Source organism: Myxocyprinus asiaticus, chromosome 4, assembly GCF_019703515.2.
Source record: "Myxocyprinus asiaticus isolate MX2 ecotype Aquarium Trade chromosome 4, UBuf_Myxa_2, whole genome shotgun sequence".
Taxonomy (NCBI): domain Eukaryota; kingdom Metazoa; phylum Chordata; class Actinopteri; order Cypriniformes; family Catostomidae; genus Myxocyprinus; species Myxocyprinus asiaticus.
This window is the reverse complement of record NC_059347.1, coordinates 47049914-47073281: the sequence shown is the minus strand read 5'-3', so window position 1 is coordinate 47073281 and position 23368 is coordinate 47049914. Positions and strand designations below refer to the sequence as shown.

The 23368-nt window shown below is 37.1% G+C and overlaps 1 protein-coding gene and 1 long non-coding RNA gene across 7 annotated transcripts; one reads left to right on the top strand and one right to left on the bottom strand.

Annotated features, from left to right (window-relative positions):
- The first annotated feature begins 238 nt into the window (after positions 1–238).
- fdx1b (ferredoxin 1b) lies at positions 239–17103 on the top strand. Of its 2 annotated transcripts, XM_051694862.1 has the most exons (5): positions 239–404; positions 8313–8382; positions 12748–12875; positions 13925–14054; positions 14869–17103. In XM_051694862.1, exons 1-5 carry the CDS (start codon positions 281–283, stop codon positions 14981–14983), a joined length of 567 nt encoding a protein of 188 aa, XP_051550822.1. In that variant the 5' UTR covers positions 239–280; the 3' UTR covers positions 14984–17103. The 2 variants fall into 2 exon arrangements, with proteins under 2 accessions (XP_051550822.1, XP_051550832.1); XM_051694872.1 differs by lacking the exon at positions 239–404 and having other exon boundaries at positions 8209–8382; positions 14869–16582.
- Positions 17104–17294: 191 nt separating this feature from the next.
- On the bottom strand, positions 17295–21568 carry LOC127438979 (uncharacterized). Of its 5 annotated transcripts, none has more exons than XR_007896833.1 (4): positions 21365–21558; positions 18979–20856; positions 18598–18688; positions 17310–17425 (listed from the first exon to the last, which is right to left on the bottom strand). It is a non-coding gene; the product is annotated as an uncharacterized LOC127438979 (long non-coding RNA). The 5 variants fall into 5 exon arrangements; XR_007896831.1 differs by lacking the exon at positions 17310–17425 and adding an exon at positions 18360–18451; XR_007896835.1 differs by lacking the exon at positions 18598–18688 and having other exon boundaries at positions 17295–17425; positions 21365–21556.
- Positions 21569–23368: the final 1800 nt, after the last annotated feature.

Sequence of the window (23368 nt, the reverse complement as noted above, 5' to 3'; positions counted from 1 at the left end):
CTACAAAGTACTAGAATGCGTGTGTGTGAGAGAGTGTTTTTGTGCTTTCTGTCAAGCTTGTTTATTTTCTCAGATATGCCCATGGCCTTTAGACCAAGGCTTCCCCCTCTCCCTTTCTCTTTGTGTACAACCTTGAGAACCTACAGGGTTGGTCCTCTTGATGAAGCTTTTAGCTTTGTCCTTAAAGCAAAGAACATCCCAAAATTAGATGCAGAGCTCCCTGCTCATTCATACACCCACTTGCACACACAGATCGCATGTTTGCACAGCATAGCCTATCATGTGTGTATCAGTAGTTTTCTCCATTCAACTTCTATTCTCCTGTGCCATTCAGGATCCACCAGGAACCATCCACGAGTTCTTCACACAGTACCCAAACTCTACAGTCAATCCCAGGAAAATGGGTGAGTCTTTAACACCTGATCTGAAATCAGATGTGCTGCTTCACAAATGGACTACTCCTTTAAAAAACACTAATGTTTCACATAATGCTTTTTGTATTGAATTGTAAATATAGAACCTCTGAAAACTGACCTGTAGGCACTCAGTATATATAGAAATTATACGTTTAACAGCAAGTACTAGACCACATTTGATTAAGTACCATAGTCTCCATCTTGCAAAGGCCAATGAAAATCTCCACGAGCACTGTAGTTAATAAAGTTTAAAGTTAGAGCGACAAATTCACTAACAGTTGCTCCACTTTTGGTATTTGAGCTCAAAAAATTGTATTTTATTTACAAACCACCTGCAAAATAACAATCAGGTTCTACAAGTTCTGAAATAGCATTGCGGAAATATTAAAATTAAGTTGTTTTAATAGTTTTCAGCACAAACAAATCAAATCAAATCAAATCACTTTTATTGTCACTCAACCATATACACAAGTGCAATAGTGGGTGAAAGTCTTGGGTGCAGTTCCGAGCAACATAGCAGTCATGACAGTGATGAGACATATACCAATTTACAATAAACATCAGATTTACACAACACAATTTACATATCTAATATACACATAATTACACACAACACAATATACAAATAATAATATACAATGTACAGTATACAATACACACAATATAGAATACACAGTATACAATAAAAAATAATATATATGGTATATATAAAATATACAGTAGGTTGTATTGTACTGTATTGACATTCAGGCTGTCAATACAGTACAATACAGCTCCTTTCTATGTAAATTAAAGGAATAATTCAACCAAAAATAAAAATTGTTATCATTTACCCACCCTCATGTTATTCAAATCCTGAAATAACTTTTGTGGAACATAAAAGAAGATTTTAGGCTAAAAGTTAGCCTCACTCACTATTCACTTTAATTGGATCATTATTTCCATACACAATCAAAGTGAACGGGGACTGAGACTGACTGTTTTATTTGTGTAAATGAAAAAAAATAAAAATAAAATAAAGTTATTCAAAATAACAATCGGCCACTTGCAAGCACATGTTATTCTATTAAAATTCACCTTCTACATACCCAGCTGTACAGCACAAATAAGGAAGTCTATCAGACAGAAGACTGTAACTTGAAGAAGTTTGTGTGTTGTGTGCATTTATATTTTAGTAGGGTGCAACGGGGCTAAAGGCACCCCTAAGGGAATTTAGATTTTTTCTGGTCACAAAATGTATCAAGGTAAAATAAAAAAGATTGATTTTTCTTGAATATTGATAGAGCAAAACAATATGTGTGAAGATAAATAATAACAGAAGGTTATTTCAATTAAAATTCAGTTTTTAAAAAAAAGGTGGTGAGGGAGCCTTTTACCCCAAAAGCTGCTTCATGCTCCACAGTATGACGAAAATAAGGCCCTTTTGTGACAATCTACTCTACCACAGCTCATCAAGGCCCTAGTCATCTAGCAGCCTGCTGCCTGAAATTGTTTTCAACCTTTGGAAATTTGTTCAGACTGATTCCTTCTGCTCAGTTCTTTCACACATTGAACACAGAAACACACAGTATCTGTTAGTATTCAGTTCAACACACCAACCTTTCACTGTTGCTAGTGGCCTGGTCCTTGATCTTTCATTAAGTGCTACACACCAGGCCGGCCATTATGATTCATCCTCTCCTGGTTACCTCTACATTCTGTCTTGCCACATGAAGGGTCGTGCATGTCCAGGTGCAGTAACTTCTTCATCCTTACGTGTTATTGGTAACAAAGTTCCAATTACTGCCAAATCATCTAACTCCCCGCCTATATTTAGACAAAGCCACATGCCAGTCTCTTTAAGACTCCCCTACTCTTGGTCTCACTAGACTATACTACACATTTCCTGTGCTCATTGTCATCAAGTATTTAGAGTCTCATTTTATCTATTTACCTTTTATTAATTTACTAGTGCAAATGTAATTACTGATATCATTACTGATTTTCATTACTATGCAGATGACCTGCAGTTGTATTTGTCATTGAATCCCAATGATCTGATTAATTTAAATGTTCTTCAAGCTTGTATAGCAGATATAAAAACATTGGATGGCATTTCATTTTCTTCCATTAAATACTGATAAAACAGAGGTTGTTATAGTCAGCCATGGTTTAAAAAAAAGTTTGATTAAGTCAGCACTTACACAGGTGGTCCCAAATACACTATATTGCCAAAAGTATTCGCTCATCTGCCTTTAGAGGCATATGAACTTAAGTGACATCCCATTCTTAATCCATAGGGTTTAATATGACGTTGACCCACCCTTTGCAGCTATAACAGCTTCAACTCTTCTGGGAAGGCTTTCCACAAGGTTTAGGAGTGTGTTTATGGGAATTTTTGACCATTCTTCCAGAAGCGCATTTGTGAGGTCAGACACTGATGTTGGATGAGAAGGCCTGGCTCGCAGTCTTCGCACTAATTCATCCCAAAGGTGCTCTATCGGGTTGAGGTCAGGACTCTGTGCAGGCCAGTCAAGTTCTTCCACACCAAACTCGCTCATCCATGTCTTTATGGACCTTGCTTTGTGCACTGGTGCGCAGTCATGTTGGAACAGGAAGGGGCCATTCCCAAACTGTTCCCACAAAGTTGGGAGCATGGAATTGTCCAAAATCTCTTGGTATGCTGAAGCATTCAGAGTTCTTTCACTGGAACAAAGAGGCCAAGCCCAGCTCCTGAAAAACAACCCCACACCATAATCCCCCCTCAACCAACTTCACAGTTGGCACAATGCAGTCAGACAAGTACCGTTCTCCTGGCAACCGCCAAACCCAGACTCGTCCATCAGATTGCCAGATGGAGAAGCGTGATTCGTCACTCCAGAGAACGCGTCTCCACTGCTCTAGAGTCCAGTGGCGGCGTGCTTTACACCACTGCATCCGATGCTTTGCATTGCACTTGGTGATGTATGGCTTGGATGCAGCTGCTCGGCCATGGAAACCCATTCCATGAAGCTCTCTACGCACTGTTCTTGAGCTAATCTGAAGGCCACATGAACTTTGGAGGTCTGTAGCGATTGACTCTGCAGAAAGTTGGCGACCTCTGCGCACTATGCGCCTCAGCATCCGCTGACCCCACTCTGTCATTTTACGTGGCCTACCACTTATTGGCTGAGTTGCTGTCATTCCCAATCGCTTCCACTTTGTTATAACACCACTGACAGTTGACTGTGGAATATTTAGTAGCGAGGAAATTTCACGACTGTACTTGTTGCACAGGTGGCATCCTATCACAGTACCACGCTGCAATTCATTGAGCTCCTGAGAGTGGCCCATTCTTTCACAAACGTTTGTAGAAGCAGTCTGCATGCCTAGGTGCTTCATTTTATACGCCTGTGGCCATGGAAGTGATTGGAACACCTGAATTCAATTATTTGGATGGGTGAGCGAATACTTTTGGCAATATAGTGTATTTAGCAGGTGGTGAGAAATGTGGATGTCTATTTTGATACAAATGTAAATTTTGAATATCACATCAGGCAGTTAGTTCAGTCTTGTTTTTATCAAGTAAGGAACATTTCCAAGGTAAGGTTAGACATTTTAGGGATACAGAGAAGCTTATACATGCTATTATTTCATCTTGGCTAGATTATTGTAATGCCCTGTTTTCAACTTTAAATCAATGCACATTAGCACATCTACAGTCAGTGCAAAATTCTGCAGCTAGACTTTTGACACATACTAGGTTTTCAAATCATGTTACTCTAGTTTTATCTTCTTTGTATTAGTTATCAATTCAATTTAAGGCTTGATTTTAAGATTGTATTACTGACATATAAAGCATTACATGGTTTGGTGCCAGAATACATAGCAGAACTTTTAAGACCTTATGAAACATTTAGACCTCTTAGATCTTCTAGTCATGACCGGTTGGATGTTCCAAAATCCAGATGCAAAACTAAAGGTGATAGAGCATTTGTAGTGACGGCCCCACGATTATGGAACAGCCTGCCCTGGAAGATTAGATCTGCAGAATCTGGATCTGTGTTTAAGTGTAGTTTAAAAAGTAATTTGTTTAGACTTGCTGTGTGAATGTGTTGTGCTTTACTGAGTGTGTTTTGATTGTATGTTTTGTGAAGCACTTTGTGCTAAATTGCTAAAAGGTGCTAAAGTTATTATTATTATTATTTTCATCAAGATTTCAGTTTATACTGGTAGTTATTACTTTGTATATATCAAAAATTAGCATTTTAACTTATTATAAATATATATTTAGACATTTGTAATTAATATGCTGCGCATGATTGAATGCTGAAAGGGTTCGCGATTCATTTGTTCTAATAGAACTCTCTGTGTATCGTGTGTACACTTTTTGACTCATCACTGGATTGCCTGGAAAAAGAGCGGGAATAGTAACATAACATATTTGGCATGTGAGAGTTGTCATCGACATCATATAATTATAATCAGCTTCTTACATTTCAATTCAATGTGAGCAAGCAAAAGATGACAATGTTAAGGACAAACCCTCTAGTCAGTGTTATTTTTCATTAATTGTGTTGTTGAGTACAACAATCTTCTACTCATCTTCTACTCAAGGATCTACTTATAATCAGTGCAGAAAACCTGCTGTGCTGGACAATTTAAATGGTAGTATTTTTTTTTTCAGAGCTTTGATAGCTGTTTGTACTGTTTCAAGACCATGAAAGACCAGAAGATTGTAAGTGCCGTTTTTTTATTAATTAAAAGGTCCCTCCATTCTAAGGTTTAAAACACATGAACAAATAAGAGGTTCACGCAAACACACTGATTACAACTAATCAACATCCTTCTGTTATCAGTTCACTTTAATTTGTTCAGATTCAGAACATTTTAAATTAGCCTTCATCAAAAAATCCATTCCTGCATTGCAACTTTTCTTCCTCCACTAACACTACAGCTGGAACTTTATTTTAACCTCAGTACTGGGCTCAACTCAACCCATTCTTGAAATTCATTTTTTTGTTGTTGTTATTTTTGCCATTTAAGTTGATAAGAAAACCTTTGCCAAGAACATAAGTTTAATGTAATCACTTGTGTCTTTGTATGTTCTTAGTTCCTCTGGCTCTAAAGTGCTGGTTCACTTTTTAAATCAGTCAGGGGCGAAAAGCAGTGTGTTTGTCACAGAGGGAGAGACTCTTCTAGATGTTGTGATCAAGAAAAATCTTGACATCAGTGGCTTTGGTAAAAAAAAAAATATTATTTTTTTTTGCACATATTCACGTCACAGGTGTTTGTGTGAATTCTTGTGGTTCAGTGTTTTGTTTAGTCCCGTACATTTTAAATGTGCATAATTATAGTGTAATGTTGTAACTAAACATTACATCTAATGTTCCTTTACTAGTTCCCTATTCTGTGTCTGTGAGACACTGTGTTCTTAATTACATCAATTTATGTCCAGTTTATAATATCAAATCTGGATCCAAGCCCTACATTTTTTGTCAACTCTAAGCTCAGAACTCTGAACTCGTATCTGAATCTGAACTCTGGAAAAATGGTTCAACAACTCGTTTTGCTTCAGGACCCAGATTTGGAGCAAACTCCAATGTACATCAAGTGGCAACCAGTGTTGGGAAGTAGCTAACTACATGTAGCGACGCTACTAACTTTAAAAAAAAATTCAGTAGCTTGACATTAGCTCAGCTGCTTTTAAAACAGAGTAGCTTTTCCAGTAGTGAACTACTTTATCCAGCAAGTAGCGGTGAAGCGGGACCAAACGCTGCATCATGTTGGTCAGATTATAACTAATAACCTTCCTTATTGCGTAGAAGCCAAACTTTTACCGGCAAAATGTCTGACGATCTGGCAGCATATTTCTTTCTGCTGATCAGAATCAGGAAGCATCGTCTTCTTCTTTTGTAATGGCAGATCACAAACAAAAAGAGTGAATTACTGCCATCTACTGAGAGCTTATTACAGCTCACTTGGATAAGAAGAGATTGTCTGATGGTTATGTAAAGCAAGCAACCACAGTTTGTTTAACTTTACAAGATGTACAGGTGCAGGTAAATCTGAAAATGATAAAAGAACACCATTATATTCTTCTATGAAACAAAGAATGTTTCAAACACTTTGTTCTTAATAGATCACACAACAGCATATTTACCTTTACTATTTTAAATAAAATAAAGTTATTATTGCCATTTGAGGGATTTTGTTTCTGTTCTAAATATGTTTAATTAGCTTCTCATCATTTGTGCGTTATTGGGAGCAGCGAGTGAATTATTATAATATTTATAAATATACAGTATATATTATTATAATAATTACTATCATGCAGAACTATTTGATTTCTCAATTTCTTAGCATTTAATTAACTGTTATTTTCATGTAAAATAAATAAAATGATTGGTAAAAGAAATCATTTATAGCATGTATTATTATGCAACAATCTAGGATGACCATCTGTCCACTTTTTTTGGACCTGAACAAAGCGAACAAATATTTGTAGAGCAACCTCTGTATGTGACCTGTAAAGCTGGCACTTGCATGTCAATGGCAAAAAAGTCAGAAAATACAATGAGCATGAACCCAGGTGAGGGGAGAAACAAGCCCTGAGTCTTTATTCACATATTATCCACACAAAATATTATGTGACAAGAACAAAAAATGCCAGCCCAATGAGAGTTTGTCATAAAAATTAGAAATTTTGGAAAGTAGGCTACTCCTGGCCACAGCAGGACTGGAAAGTGTGTAATATAAAAAAGTTTTTTTAATGGCATCTGATCTTTTTTGTTTTTATTTTATACTGTTGTATTTTATTTTATGGCCATTATTAACTGTTTTTATATTACTATTCATTAAATGTATTAAATACATTTAATATATTTAAACACATTAAATGTATTTAATTAATACATTAATTAATAAATGTCATTAGTGTAAATTTTGTTATTAATATTATTGGTTTGATAGTAACATAAAAAAAATATTGCCTCATTAAGTAGCTTCAATGTAGCTAGCTACTTTTTGATAGTAACTTGTAGTGTAGCTAACTACTTTTTCAAAAGAGTAGCTTGACTGTAGCTAAACTACTTAAAATTATGAGTAGTTTGTAGCTTGTCAAACTACAGTTTCAAAGTAGCTTCCCCAACACTGGTGGCAACCCAACACAGTAGCAAACATGACTATTCATTTCAATGAACTGCATAGGCCCAATTATGTGCAATATATTTGACATGCCATAGGCCAAATTGGGAAATTGACAATTTCAGCTTGGTTTCAGAAAAAATACATGACTGTAGCAACATTTTTGCAAAATGATATTACGTGCTTCCTTAGATGTGTAGCAACAGTTTTGATACAACAAGCCATGTCAAAATAATTTTGCAGAAAATGTAGGTATAGTGACATGATTCTATTAGACCAAGTTGGAAAATGTTGTAAATGTATAAACAACAAAGTTTGATTTACCAGCCTAACACATACAGTACACAGAACAAACACTGGGCCTAACATGGTATTAGCAATAGCAATAGAACCAAGTGACAGACAAAGCCTAGTTGCTAAGACAACGGCAGCTCGACAAAACTGAATTTTAAACTACAAAGTACTAGAATGCGTGTGTGTGAGAGAGTGTTTTTGTGCTTTCTGTCAAGCTTGTTTATTTTCTCAGATATGCCCATGGCCTTTAGACCAAGGCTTCCCCCTCTCCCTTTCTCTTTGTGTACAACCTTGAGAACCTACAGGGTTGGTCCTCTTGATGAAGCTTTTAGCTTTGTCCTTAAAGCAAAGAACATCCCAAAATTAGATGCAGAGCTCCCTGCTCATTCATACACCCACTTGCACACACAGATCGCATGTTTGCACAGGACAGCATGGCCTATCGTGTGTGTGTCAGGAGTTTTCTCCGTTCAACTTCTATTCTCCTGTGCCATTTAGGATCCACCAGGAACCATCTGCGAGTTCTTCACACAGTACCCAAACTCTACAGTCAATCCCAGGAAAATGGGTGAGTCTTTAACACCTGATCTGGAATCAGATGTGCTGCTTCACAAATGGACTACTCTTTTAAAAAACCCTAATGTTTCACATAATGCTTTTTGTATTGAATTGTAAATATAGAACCTCTGAAAACTGACCTGTGGGCACTCAATATATGTAAAAATTATACGTTTAATAGCAAGTACCGGACCACATTTGATTAAGTATCATAGTCTCCATCTTGCAAAGGCCAATGAAAATCTCCACGAGCACTGTAGTTAATAAAGTTTAAAGTTTGAGCAACAAATTCACTTAACAGTTGCTCCACTTTTGGTATTTGAGCTCAAAAAATTGTATTTTATTTACAAACCACCTGCAAAATAACAATCAGGTTCTACAAGTGCTGAAATAGCATTGCAGAAATATTAAAATTAAGTTGTTTTAATGGTTTTCAGCACAAACACATCTCCTTCCTATATAAATTAAAGGAATAATTCAACCAAAAATAAAAATTGTTATCATTTACCCTCATGTTATTCAAATCCTGAAATAACTTTCTTTCGTGGAACATAAAAGAAGATTTTAGCTAAAAGTTAGCCTCACTCACTATTCACTTTAATTGGATCATTATTTCCATACACAATCAAAGTGAACGGGGACTGAGACTGACTGTTTTATTTGTGTATATGAAAAAAAATAAATAAAATAAAGTTATTCAAAATAACAATCGGCCACTTGCATGCACATGTTATTCTATTAAAATTCACCTTCTACATACCCAGCTGTACAGCACAAATAAGGAAGTCTATCAGACAGAAGACTGTAACTTGAAGAAGTTTGTGTGTTGTGTGCATTTATATTTTAGTAGGGTGCAACGGGGCTAAAGGCACCCCTAAGGGAATTTAGATTTTTTTCTGGTCACAAAATGTATCAAGGTAAAATAAAAAAGATAGATTTTTCTTGAATATTGATAGAGCAAAACAATATGTGTGAAGATAAATAATAACAGAAGGTTATTTCAATTAAAATTCAGTTTTTAAAAAAAGGTGGTGAGGGAGCCTTTTACCCCAAAAGCTGCTTCATGCTCCACAGTATGACGAAAATAAGGCCCTTTTGTGACAATCTACTCTACCACAGCTCATCAAGGCCCTAGTCATCTAGCAGCCTGCTGCCTGAAATTGTTTTCAACCTTTGGAAATTTGTTCAGACTGATTCCTTCTGCTCAGTTCTTTCACACATTGAACACAGAAACACACAGTATCTGTTAGTATTCAGTTCAACACACCAACCTTTCACTGTTGCTAGTGGCCTGGTCCTTGATCTTTCATTAAGTGCTACACACCAGGCCGGCCATTATGATTCATCCTCTCCTGGTTACCTCTACATTCTGTCTTGCCACATGAAGGGTCGTGCATGTCCAGGTGCAGTAACTTCTTCATCCTTACGTGTTATTGGTAACAAAGTTCCAATTACTGCCAAATCATCTAACTCCCCGCCTATATTTAGACAAAGCCACATGCCAGTCTCTTTAAGACTCCCCTACTCTTGGTCTCACTAGACTATACTACACATTTCCTGTGCTCATTGTCATCAAGTATTTAGAGTCTCATTTTATCTATTTACCTTTTATTAATTTCAACTAGTAAGAAATTAATTATAGATATCTGAAATTGCATTTTGCACAGGAGGGAATGACAGATCATTGTGACATTCTACTAGTAAAAATGCAGTAATGGATATACATTTTTTTATTTTGTTATCAAGAATGGGTATTTCAGTGAGAATGACATCATTTTTATATCAAGAATTAACGTTTTTACTAATGCAAATGTAATTACTGATATCATTACTGATTTTCATTACTATGCAGATGACCTGCAGTTGTATTTGTCATTGAATCCCAATGATCTGATTAATTTAAATGTTCTTCAAGCTTGTATAGCAGATATAAAAACATTGGATGGCATTTCATTTTCTTCCATTAAATACTGATAAAACAGAGGTTGTTATAGTCAGCCATGGTTTAAAAAAAAGTTTGATTAAGTCAGCACTTACACAGGTGGTCCCAAATATTTAGCAGGTGGTGAGAAATGTGGATGTCTATTTTGATACAAATGTAAATTTTGAATATCACATCAGGCAGTTAGTTCAGTCTTGTTTTTATCAAGTAAGGAACATTTCCAAGGTAAGGTTAGACATTTTAGGGATACAGAGAAGCTTATTTATGCTTATTTGGCTTGCTGCCATGGAGGAGGGGCTGGATGAAGCAGCTTCAACTCGAGCTCTGAAGTATCCCCCCCGGGAATATTATTAGGAGATGATTAAGTGGGGCAAGATGCCTAGGGTAAAGGTGGAGTTGGGGAGGTGGAGGGATGCTGGAAACAGGTAAACAGCTGCTTATATACTCTGGCTGTTAATTGAAAGATTAGATGGACTAGCTCCTCCCGAACTTACGTTTAGGAACTTCATTTATTTTAATGCCCTGTTTTCAACTTTAAATCAATGCACATTAGCACATCTACAGTCAGTGCAAAATTCTGCAGCTAGACTTTTGACAAATACTAGGTTTTCAGATGATGTTACTCTAGTTTTATCTTCTTTGTATTAGTTATCAATTCAATTTAAGGCTTGATTTTAAGATTGTATTACTGACATATAAAGCATTACATGGTTTGGTGCCAGAATACATAGCAGAACTTTTAAGACCTTATGAAACATTTAGACCTCTTAGATCTTCTAGTCATGACCGGTTGGATGTTCCAAAATCCAGATGCAAAACTAAAGGTGATAGAGCATTTGTAGTGACGGCCCCATGATTATGGAACTGCCTGCCCTGGAAGATTAGATCTGCAGAATCTGGATCTGTGTTTAAGTGTAGTTTAAAAAGTAATTTGTTTAGACTTGCTGTGTGAATGTGTTGTGCTTTACTGAGTGTGTTTTGATTGTATGTTTTGTGAAGCACTTTGTGCTAAATTGCTAAAAGGTGCTAAAGTTATTATTATTATTATTTTCATCAAGATTTCAGTTTTTACTGGTAGTTATTACTTTGTATATATCAAAAATTAGCATTTTAACTTGTTATAAATATAAATTTAGACATTTGTAATTAATATGCTGCGCATGATTGAATGCTGAAAGGGTTCGCGATTCATTTGTTCTAATAGAACTCTCTGTGTATCGTGTGTACACTTTTTGACTCATCACTGGATTGCCTGGAAAAAGAGCGGGAATAGTAACATAACATATTTGGCATGTGAGAGTTGTCATCGACATCATATAATTATAATCAGCTTCTTACATTTCAATTCAATGTGAGCAAGCAAAAGATGACAATGTTAAGGACAAACCCTCTAGTCAGTGTTATTTTTCATTAATTGTGTTGTTGAGTACAACAATCTTCTACTCATCTTCTACTCAAGGATCTACTTATAATCAGTGCAGAAAACCTGCTGTGCTGGACAATTTAAATGGTAGCATTTTTTCCCCCAGAGCTTTGATAGCTGTTTGTACTGTTTCAAGACCATGAAAGACCAGAAGATTGTAAGTGCCGTAAGAAAGAAAAGAATCTTGCTTGCTCTCATTTTGTTCACAGTATTCACAGACATGGTCAATTTCACAGGTTTCAGCCCTGCAGTGAAGGATTCATGCTGATCTGGATGTTCTTTTCTGCTTTGTGTTTACAGGCACTAATGAAATCTGCAATTAATTAATGCTTGAAGGGATATTTCACCCAGAAATAAAAATTCTGTTGTCATTTACTCACCCTCATGTTGTTTTAAACTACTATGACTTTTGTTCTTCAGTGGAAAACAGAATGAGATGTTAGGCAGAATGTTAGCCTCAGTCACCATTCAACAGAGCCATTTCTGACCATTTTGGCACCCTAGGCAAGATCCCTATTGGCGCCCCATCCCAGTCTACTTAAAATCTGCTTTTGTGTTCCAAGGAAAAAAAAAAGTCATACAAGTTTGAACAACATGAGGGTGAGTGAATTATGACATAATTACATTTTTTGGGTAAACTATCACTTTAACTGAGCAATTAGTAAGGTCCCTCCATTCTAAGGTTTAAAACATGAACAAATAAGAGATTCACGCAAACACATTGATTACAACTAATCAACATCCTTCTGTTATCAGTTCACTTTAATTTGTTCAGATTCAGAACATTTTAAATTAGCCTTCATCAAAAAATCCATTCCTGCATTGCAACTTTTCTTCCTCCACTAACACTACAGCTGGAACTTTATTTTAACCTCAGTACTGGGCTCAACTCAACCCATTCTTGAAATTCATTTTTTTTTGTTTGTTATTTTTGCCATTTAAGTTGATAAGAAAACCTTTGCCAAGAACATAAGTTTAATGTAATCACTTGTGTCTTTGTGTGTTCTTAGTTCCTCTGGCTCTAAGGTGCTGGTTCACTTTTTAAATCAGTCGGGGGTGAAAAGCAGTGTGTTTGTCACAGAGGGAGAGACTCTTCTAGACATTGTGATCAAGAAAAATCTTGACATCAGTGGCTTTGGTAAATAGTATATATATATATATATATAATATATAATTTTTTTTTTTTTTTTTTGCACATTCACATGCGTTTTTGTGAATTCTTTTGGTTCAGTGTGATTTGTTCTTAGTCCCGTAAATTTTAAATGTGCATAATTATAGTGTAATGGTGTAACTAAACATTACATCTAGTGTTCCTTTACTAGTTCCCTATTCTGTGTCTGTGAGCTACACACTGTGTTCTTAATTACATCAATTTTTGTCTTTTGAACTTATTTTAAAGACCTCATGAAATGGCTTAACTATAGCCATTTTCTTTCCTTTGTTGATGTATTAACTATTGGTATTAGGAGGAGGGACATTCACAGTCTAGAGAGCATTTGATTGGACAAATATTTGGGAACAACCTTGTGTGTAAAATGAGTCATCAATATCTTTGGTCCATTTTCCCAGAAGAGAAAAACTGTACATTTAAAATGTGTATATCTGCTAAAAGTTAATTTAGTCAAATTTAGGAGTACACTAGCAATAGAGTAAAAGCAAAGGAATGACAAAAATAATGACTTTTTCAAACATGAGTGTTTTCCCAAACACTCCAGGTAGCCCCGCCCTAAACTCACGCTATTGTTTGAATCAGAAATTGCCATGTCGGACCTCTCTAACAAATGGAGAGATGTTTTGATACCGCCACAGAGTCACAGTGTTTACAATTTTCAGGGTAATCAACATAAGGATGTCACAGTTGTCTCTTCACATTGAGCTGGGAGCTCAGAAGAATATCTATTATCGAAAAATTACACACCTCAGCTTTGAGTCAACCCACTCAAGACACTGACACCTGAGATGGATTTGCCATTACTTACATGAGACCAAATGATTTACTTAAAATGTTTGTCTGTGCACTCATGTCATGGAAATGTCCTAATGCAAACTTGAAAATATATGAAAGCCACTATGTTCAATAATGACAGTTTGATATGGATTTGTTGTAATATGGGTGACTGACAGTTCATTGTATTTCTTTAGTCACACAACATAAAAATAGAATGTGTGTGTGTGTGTTTGTCTCAGGAGCATGTGAGGGTGCTTTAGCCTGTTCCACATGTCACCTGATATTCGAGGAGAGTGTGTATAACAAACTGGAGCCGGTGGTGGATGAAGAGATTGACATGCTAGATCTGGCCTATGGACTCACCAAGACGTAAGACCCTGCTCTAACTTTTTTTTTTTTTTCAAGTTTTTAATTTTAAAATTACTTCAGACAGCACATAAAATATTCATATAAGGATGTCAGGGGCTCTATTTTTTAATCAATTATAAATGACAAACAATAAAAAATTCTTTGGTTTGTATTCTTTGTATTGAACCAAGAGGTCAATCTGGGACCTTTAGAACATCTATTGGTCAAAAGTCTTATGGCTATTAGAATTTGCAGGTCAGAGAGTTCACCAAACTAATGCTGCTTACAAGTCATGCCAGAACATTTTTATTTATGAGATAAGCACACATGAATGGCATCAAAACATCATAATCATATGGGAATCAATGGGAAACTTGTAAGCCCTTACATTCCGAGGGATGTGTCATTTAAATAATCACAGAGCATGATGGGAATGTAGTTTTATCACACAGCCTATCTCCTCATATTCTTCATCAGCAGTACACAAATTGCATACAATACCAATTAGCTTCTGGCCTGATTCTTTAATAGACACCCCTAAAAGACACGTTAAGTGGGGACAGCATTAGACAAAGATTTTGTTGCATAAGCAGTTAAAAGGCTTCCTGTGTTTGTCAACCAGTGAAAACCTTTCTTATACATTTGACCAACATTACCATTTTGTCATACCAAAATCACTTAAACACACATCACATTATAATTACGACTCCCAAGCTTGTAAGTATGGGAACTGCCCAGGAGAACTGCACCTTCAGAACGATAGTATACAATTACTCCACTCACTGCCTTGATAATTTTTGTTTTGATTTCTGATGATGCTTTGTTATTGGCTCAGATCTCGTTTAGGGTGTCAGGTGACAGTGGAGCGTTGGATGGACGGCATGACAGTCCGTGTTCCGCAAGAAATCAAAGATCGACGAGGATCACAAGAGGCCATTGGCAGCAAATGATACATATGCACGCAAGCACGCATACACACACACACACACACACACACACACACACACACACACACACACACACACACACACACACACAGACACATACACAAATATTGTTAGTTCATGCACATATTTTAAGGAATAATTCACATAAAATGAACATTTTCTCATTATTTACTCACTCCCATTTTCTTTCCTCTACGACACGCAAAAGGGAATCAGAGGCAGAAAGTTAAATCAGCTCTTTTTCATACAACAAAAAGGGATAGTGATTTTGAATACCAAATGATAGCTTTGTGTGAGATGTTGTCATAAATTTAAATTGTCATAAAGTTGTTGTTCACTGATAATCTTTATCTCTGCCATTGCTCTCAAATATTATTCACGGTTGTGTTTTAAATGATAAGTAAATCATGACAAAATGGCAAAAGTTTTGTTTTGGGTGAACAATTTCACTTTATACACAGTAAGAATGGTTTTCTTTTCCAAAAAAAATAATTTCTGTTTTGACGGCATATGAAAATGGTATTCTACATTTCAACAAAATGATAATAAACCAAGTGTGAACCCAAGGTATAATGGGAGTACATTATCCCCCCCAAAAATAAATAAATAAATGTCAATACAGATGTCTGCACACATTCAGGCAGATCAGACAGTGCATGGCTTTAACTCATCTTTATCTCTGACAATTACACCCCCACAACTCTGGATAAATGTAAATGTGTGAGTCACAGATCACAGTAGACTGATGCTTTCCATCGATACTGGTGCCTCATTACTTTAAATAGCATTAGACCTTTATATCAGTAGTGGTTAAAGCTCTAGGTTGTTAAGCCAAAGGTCCTACATCCAAAAACTCTTGGTGTTTAACCTGAAAATCGCCCTATTGTCCATGTGCCCTAGAGCAAGACACTTAACCTTAGGCAGTTCTAGGGGCAATACATGTCCCTGATGGTAGAAAAAAAGCTTGATTTTCAGCTACTCAGCTTGAAGAAGGGTTTTAGTTTTTTTTTACAATGCTTGAAAGGCTTTGATTTTCCTCTGACGTTCTATATTCTGCATTGATATTTCTCAGACATGCTTATTTCTTCCTTTCAACAAATTAGTGCAATTAATTCAGCTCAAACTGCTGAATGTACAGACTCCATTTAGACAGTGTAGGACATTTCAGTCTAAGGATTATTTTAGTTTTTCAATTTCAATTATTGGTTTCTGTAAACTTTTTAAGAAATTAAAGATGAAAGTTTGAAAATCTCCCATTGACTTATATTGTTAGAATGTTCACCATTCAAGATCCAATTGATAGCGAACTGAATTGATGATTGATCTTCATTCTTGCATTAACTTGCATACTCAAGTGGTGCTAGGGGTGAGCTATTGAGGCTTAAGCCCCGAATGTTTTCTTCATCTTGTAGTGATGTCAAAAGTAAAATTATTCCATTGAGGAAGTATGTAGGTATATAAATGACATCTCACAGACATTTACACTTTTACAACCCCAATTCCGAAAAAGTTGGGACAGTATGAAAAATGCTAATAAAAACAAAAAAGGAGTGATCTGTAAATTATATTCACCCTTTGCTATATTGAAAGCACCACAACTACACATAATATGATGTTTTACCTCGTGAATTTTATTGTTTTTTTTTAAAAAAAAATGTACAGTAATTCCAAATCAGATGATTGCAATACGCACCAAAATATTGAGACAGGCAATTTAAGACTAATAACAATTTGACAAGTTGAAATAACGAGGTGATGTGAAACAGGAGATGTTAAACAGGTGAGGCAATTTTGTCTTAGTACTGTATACTGTATAAGGAGTTTTAAAAACAGACTAGTCCTTCAAGAGCAAGGATCATTCAAGACTTTGCCAACAGATGCTTCAGCAAATAATCCAACACTTTGAGAACAATGTTCCCCAAAGACAAATTGGAAGGATTTTGGGCATTTCACCCTCTACAGTGCACAACATAGTTAAAAGATTCAAGGAATCTGGTCATAAAGGGCAAGACAAAAAACACTTCTGAATGCATCAGAAGATCCCTCAGACGTCACTGTCTTAAAAAACATCATTCATCTGTAATGGATATCATGAACATGGGCTTGGGATTACTTTAGTAAACCTTTGTTAGTCTACACCACTCGCCGCTGCATCCACATGTGCAAGTTAAGACTTTAATATGCAAAGCAGAAGCCCTACATCAACACTGTCCAGAAGCACTGCCGACTTCTCTGGGCTCAGTCTCATATTAGAAGGAAAGTAGAACGGTGAACTGTGTTTTTTGGTCCAAAGAGTCCACATTTAAAAAACACAGCCTTCGTGTTATCTGGGCCAAAGAGGAGAAGGACCATCCAAGCTGTTATTAGCATCAGGTCCAAAAGCCAGTGTCTGTATGGGCCAGGGGTGGCGTGTGTCAGTGCCCATGGCATGGGTAACTCGCACATCTGTGAGGGGACCATTAATACAGACAGATATGTAAACATTTTGGAGCAACATATACTGCCATCCAGCATGTCTTTTCCAGAGACATCCCTGCATTTTCCAGCACGACAACTTCAAACCACATATTGCCCAGATTACAAGTGTATGGCTGTGTAAGCAGAGAGTGCAGGTGCTAGATTGGCCTGCCTGCAGTCCTGACCTGTCTCCAATTGAGAATGTGTGGCTTATTATTAAGCACACCATCTGGCAATGAAGACCCCGTACAATTGTGCAGCTAAAGACCTACATAATGGATGAATGGGGGAAAATTTTACTTTCTAAACTTAACAAACTTGTGTCTTCAGTGCCCAAATGCATAATAAGTGTTATTAGAAGAAATGGTGATGTTTCACAGTGGTAAACACTCGACAGTCCCAACTTTTTTGTAGCATGTTGCAATCATCTGATTTGAAATTACTGTACATTGAAAAAGAAAACAATTAAATTCACAGGGTAAAAAAATAATATAATGTGTAGTTATAGAGCTTTTAATATAGCAAAGAGTGATTATTACAAATCACTCCTTTTTGTTTTTATTGGCATTTTTCATACTGTCCCAACTTTTTCGGAATTGGGGTTGTATTTAAAAGTGTATTATATTCTGGGGGGGCCTGGGTAGCTCAGCGAGTTGCACCTGGACCACCACCCCTGAAGTTGCGAGTTCAAATCCAGAGTGTGCTGAGTGACTCCAGCTCCTAAGGTCTCCTAAGCAACCAAATTGGCCTGGTTGCTAGGGAGGGTAGAGTCACATGGGGTAACTTCCTCGTGGTCGCGATTAGTGGTTCTCGCTCTCAATGGGGCACGTGGTAAGTTGTGCATGGATTGCGGGGAGTAGCATGAGCCTCCACATGCTGGGAGTCTCTGCGGTGTCATGCACAATGAGCCACGTGATAAGATGCGTGGATTGACTGTCTCAGAAGCAGAGGCAACTGAGAATTGTCCGCCGCCACCCAGATTGAGGTGAGTAACTGTGCCACCACGAGGACCTACTAAGTAGTGGGAATTGGGCATTCCAAATTGGGGCGAAAAGGGGATATAAAAAAAAAGAAAAGTGTATTATATTCTGATATTTTATCAAAGGATGGCCCCATACATATCCACAGAGGTCTGGGCTAAGCCCCAAATATTCACTGACCCAAGAAGTGCCTCTGCTGCTCTCTCCACTCAATGCAAGGCTGCATGGGAGTTTTGCCCAGAATTGCCATATCGCCAACACCAATGGATTACTTCAAATTGTAAATAAAAGAGTATTAGACAAAACTGGTCCTCACTGAAGTGCTACTAAAAGGTGATTTTTTTTAACACCATGCATACAGTAAAATGTGCAGAAAGATATCAATGAAATAGGTATTTATAGTTGTCTGAACATCATTTTGCATGTTTGTTGACATCTGATTCCTGACACGTCTTTGAAGGGTAGGAGCATATTTGAGAGATGGTGTGTCGTTGAGACTTGCAAAATGAAGCAGTCTGAAATCGCTTCAAGTGCCTTTAATAAATAAAATAAAAAAATTACCTGTAGACCCCTGCATTCTGGTACCCCTTTGCATTCCTCTAGCTCTTTCTGAACCCAAGTATGTGGCCGTGTGAAGGTCATCTAATGTGTTGATTCTCGTAAACAGCTGACAGAAAACGAGAAGGACGCTGAGTGGCTCTGATGCAGAATTTCATTTATGCAGAACCAAAGGCCTGAAACCTATACTTATCTAAAATTATTATTTTGCTTCCCTGCAAGGACTGCTATATTTACTTCTGGATATGCAAATGTAATTTAGATTGAGCTTCTAATTAGATTAACCTGGTAATATATGATTTCAAAAGAAAAAGTAGTTTCCATTGGTAGTTTACACAGAACTGCATTTCTAAAACTAAGAAAACGTGGCTAGATTTAATTTGCAGATAACAGATAACACACACCCACATGCATTACAACACACATACATACACACATACACACACACTAACACTGAGACACAGACATTTCACAACTGCATTTCAGTTTTCTGTAGATAGTAGCTTGCAAACTGAAACTGTCATCCACATATGTGAATGTGCACTGCAAGCTAAACACTACACCCTTAGAAAAAAATGTTCTTTAGGATTCAAACCTTTTCTTCCACGAGTGTAAAGGTAGAGACTGTAAAAGTATGTGCCTTTAACATAATGGCGCCTGACAAATCAACACAGCACTGTGTTAAGGGTACATATCTGGTATTGCAAAAGCAAATTTTTCATCTGTTTATATTCTCTTACATCCATCCGCCCATCCGTCCATGAAAATTGCAGTGGTGTAGAGCTTATACACAAACAAATATGTGGATTGCTAAAAGCAGTGTAGCTCTCCTATAAACCATTAGTATTTAAATGATAATTAGATTATAAAAAAATAAAAATAAAAATAAAAAAAACATGTGGATGTTTAAACTATTTTCCAACAAGACATGTATGTGACAAGGCTTTAGGTTCATTCTGTTTATTTGATCTCTTTTAAGCAAACAATCAAAATAAAAAAATAAAAAATGATATTTTAAGCAAACTTTTATCTGACACTTTATACAGTGAAAATGTGCAGTCATTACCAAAAGGCAATGGTTCTCAACTGGTTTGGCCATCAAGTGGCGACCCAATGCAGTTCTAAACTTGTTTATCATACAAAAGTGACAAAAAATTATTTCCAATCAAACATGGACTGAATAGAATAATCAACAATTTTCTAAATCCATAAACAACAGCAGAAGTCTAATTTACCATGTGGACCAAACACTTGGTCAAATATTGTTTTACTATTAGCCATATTTCCAGGTGACAGATGAATTTGCACCAGAATACCATAGACTTTAAATGGATGCACAGCTTTTGATAGCAACAATGCAAAATATGGTAAAAAGTAAAAGTAGATACACCTATTCGTTGCTATCCAAACTATCAATATGGATAGTTGCTTTTAATTAACTGCATTTAGACTTGTTTGTCCATGCTGTCTGTGACCCAAAACAGACCTTCAACCCACTTTTGGGTCAAGACCCAACAGTTGAAAACCACTGAAATAGATATTCATAAAAACACATTACATACAAGTTTCCATTGTCCATACATGTGTGCACATGTGTGTGCATGATAAGGTCCATTCTGTTTATTCAATCTCTCCCTTAGCATTTTACACATACAAAAGTGAACTCTATACGTACACAACTGCTGCAAACACGGTTAAATGTGTGTAACAGAAGATCCTGGGTCAAACGAGGTGTAGCAGAGCTCTTCGGAGACTCGTGACCTCTCTCTTGGGGTATTTGACAAACTGACACCCCCTTAAATCGAGTGTCAATCACAGTCTGTCAAATACTCTAAGAGAAGGGTCTAGATCAGAAAAAGAGAGGTAAAGGTGTGAAAAGACCTGATGAGAAAAACAAAACAAAAACAAGGCATGTTTAGTACAGAATGATCTGTCCTCTTTCGCACCCCCTCCCTTTCCATCCACCTGGCTGTCAGATGTCCTCAGACAAACCGAAAAATCAATGACTTTCATGGTTAATTTATTAGACTCATTATTCTGACTGAATATAACAAAGAGTTCCAGAGCGGAGAACAGCAAATGGCTGAAAATATCTGCTAATTATGGCAGAATGATTTAAATGATTGCATAAAAAAGACAACAACAAAAAAAAAAAAAAAAAAAGAAAAAAGAAAAAAGGAAAAGAAATGAAAAACCTGATGCAGTCCTAAAATCACACCTATATCTTAATATGGCCTTGTTGTTTATATTTTAAAGGAGGTGTCTTTCTCTTTTTTGCACCATGCAACTCTCTCTCTCTCTCTTTACTTCTGTTTCTTTATTCCCCTTTGCTCTGCTTCATTTTTGTCACTTTTATATCTTTCTAGCCTGGCCAAGTAGATTTTCAAACCTTTGAGTTCCTCGGGTCTGTCGTTCTGGTATGCAGGGCTCCTCGCGTGGACCGGCTCTGGTTTGGTTGGGTCATAGCTCCGGTGTGTGTGTCTTATCAGGCGTGGATGAGTGTTTGTATGAAGCAGACAGCGTATGTGTGATCACTAATAAGCGAGCAGCATGAGGAGGAAGTAAAAGGAGGAAGATAAAAGAGAGGCCCTTTAGCAGGAAATATCTGGGGGTTAAGAGACAATACTGTGTGCGTTAAAGTGGTTGTGAAATGTAAAAAACAAAACAAGCTCTGAGTTTGCAATAAAACCCACAAACTGTCCCGCCAAATTACTCCACAAACTGTAGCCCTTTATGTGTGTGTATCAGTATGTTGGTCTGCACAATCCTCGTGTGAGATACATACTGGCAGAACGTCTGACTCATTTGGACTGTTGAGCCCCTGGAAATGGGAATTACTCCAAGCTGCCATCAGTGTCCATGCATGAGGCAGCCATTTTGGAAATTAGGTACATTCAGGATGTGCGCACAAACAATGAGACATCTTTCACTAACACTAATGTGAACGTCATCTTTTCTTAACTCTTGTGCTGTTTACATTTTAAGTATCACACTTTTTTACGAAGATGTGACCCTGTGTGAGCAAAGTCAGTACGTTTTAGTCCAATAGGATAATATTAACTAGCATTTTCAGGCAAAAGAAAATCCTCTTCAGGTCAAAATTACCAGAACACAACATGAGGGTTAAGCACATCTACACTATGAACATGTACTTGTTTGTTGAGGAAAGCTGTAACTTGCAGTAGTGTATTATAGAGTCACTTGAACAATTCTTGTTGAATAAAGAAAAGCAGAAAAGAGTAGATCCATTAAGATCTAAGGAGCCCTTTACAGAACAGAGTTGTACAGTTCTCTCTATAGACATTAATGCTTGAACACCTGTGGACTGTGGAAAATGTGTACTGCCAACTTCTTGTGGCATTAGCTCTGCACTCTGAACAAACAGTATAAATTCAATTGAGATTTTAATTCACATAACGTCACGAGCAAAACCCATCAGTTCTCTGCTTGATATAAACATGCTTGTGATTTTTTTTCTCTCTCTGTGATGGAAATGTTATCCTCAGTAATGGAAAAATAATAACAAAATTCTAATTCATTCCAACAGAATAGCCTTTTTAATCAACATCTGCACTCATTCGCAGTATAAAATGAAAAGCTAAAAATTTGATTTCTGGTTGATGAAGAATGAAAACCCTCCCGCTGTTCACTGCCAGCATCTGGGGCGATGGAGTGTGGTTTGCTGAAGGAAGAATTGTAAATTATGTGAACAACATTTTAGAAGCAAGGAACTGCCTCTATGTCAGTCTGATTAAAAAGGTTTTGCTGGCCACCCCTCAGTGCCCTTTTAAACAATTTTAGTATACAGGTAAAAGTTTGAGGTTAGTTTCTGTTTTTCTGGCTGCAGCAGAACTGTTTTTTGACTCCCGTTGTAACAGCAGATCTCTTCACAGACTTCTCTGGTGGTTGATTGGTGTTTTTGTACTCAGCTGTCATGTGGCAATGTGTGAAGTTCTGATGGGGATGTTGGATGCTCTGAGGTCTAACTTTGTGAGACTTTTCACACTTTTTCTCTTTGTGCCTCCACCCTGCTGAAGATAACCCATGTGTGATGGGGCTCAGCTGCAACACTAGACCTTCTCACCAATCAGGCATCCTAGACAGTGATCCACAGGTTTGGCCCACACAGGTCCAGAAATTAACAGGGGCTTGGAGCAAAAATGCCAGCGAAATTCAAAATGTGCGGGCAGAAAATGCTCCCACAATGAGTTCTTCTTTGTTTCATCTGATATCAGGGGCGGACAGGCCATAGGGAGAACCAGGACTTTTCCCAGTGGGCCGGCCATGAAACGGGGCCGAACAGGCCACGTGATAAGCTGAAACGGGCCACCGCATTATGCCGAATGGGCTGCGACTGGTTGTAGAGGGCTGCAAAACGGCACCGCGATATGCA

Coding starts and splice junctions, on each gene's coding strand:
- fdx1b (XM_051694862.1), top strand. CDS start 281: ATGTGTGTATCAGTAGTTTTCTCCATTCAACTTCTATTCTCCTGTGCC. Junction 405..8,312: donor AGTCAATCCCAGGAAAATGG/GTGAGTCTTTAA, acceptor TGTGCCATTTAG/GATCCACCAGGAACCATCTG. Junction 12,876..13,924: donor TCTTGACATCAGTGGCTTTG/GTAAATAGTATA, acceptor TGTTTGTCTCAG/GAGCATGTGAGGGTGCTTTA.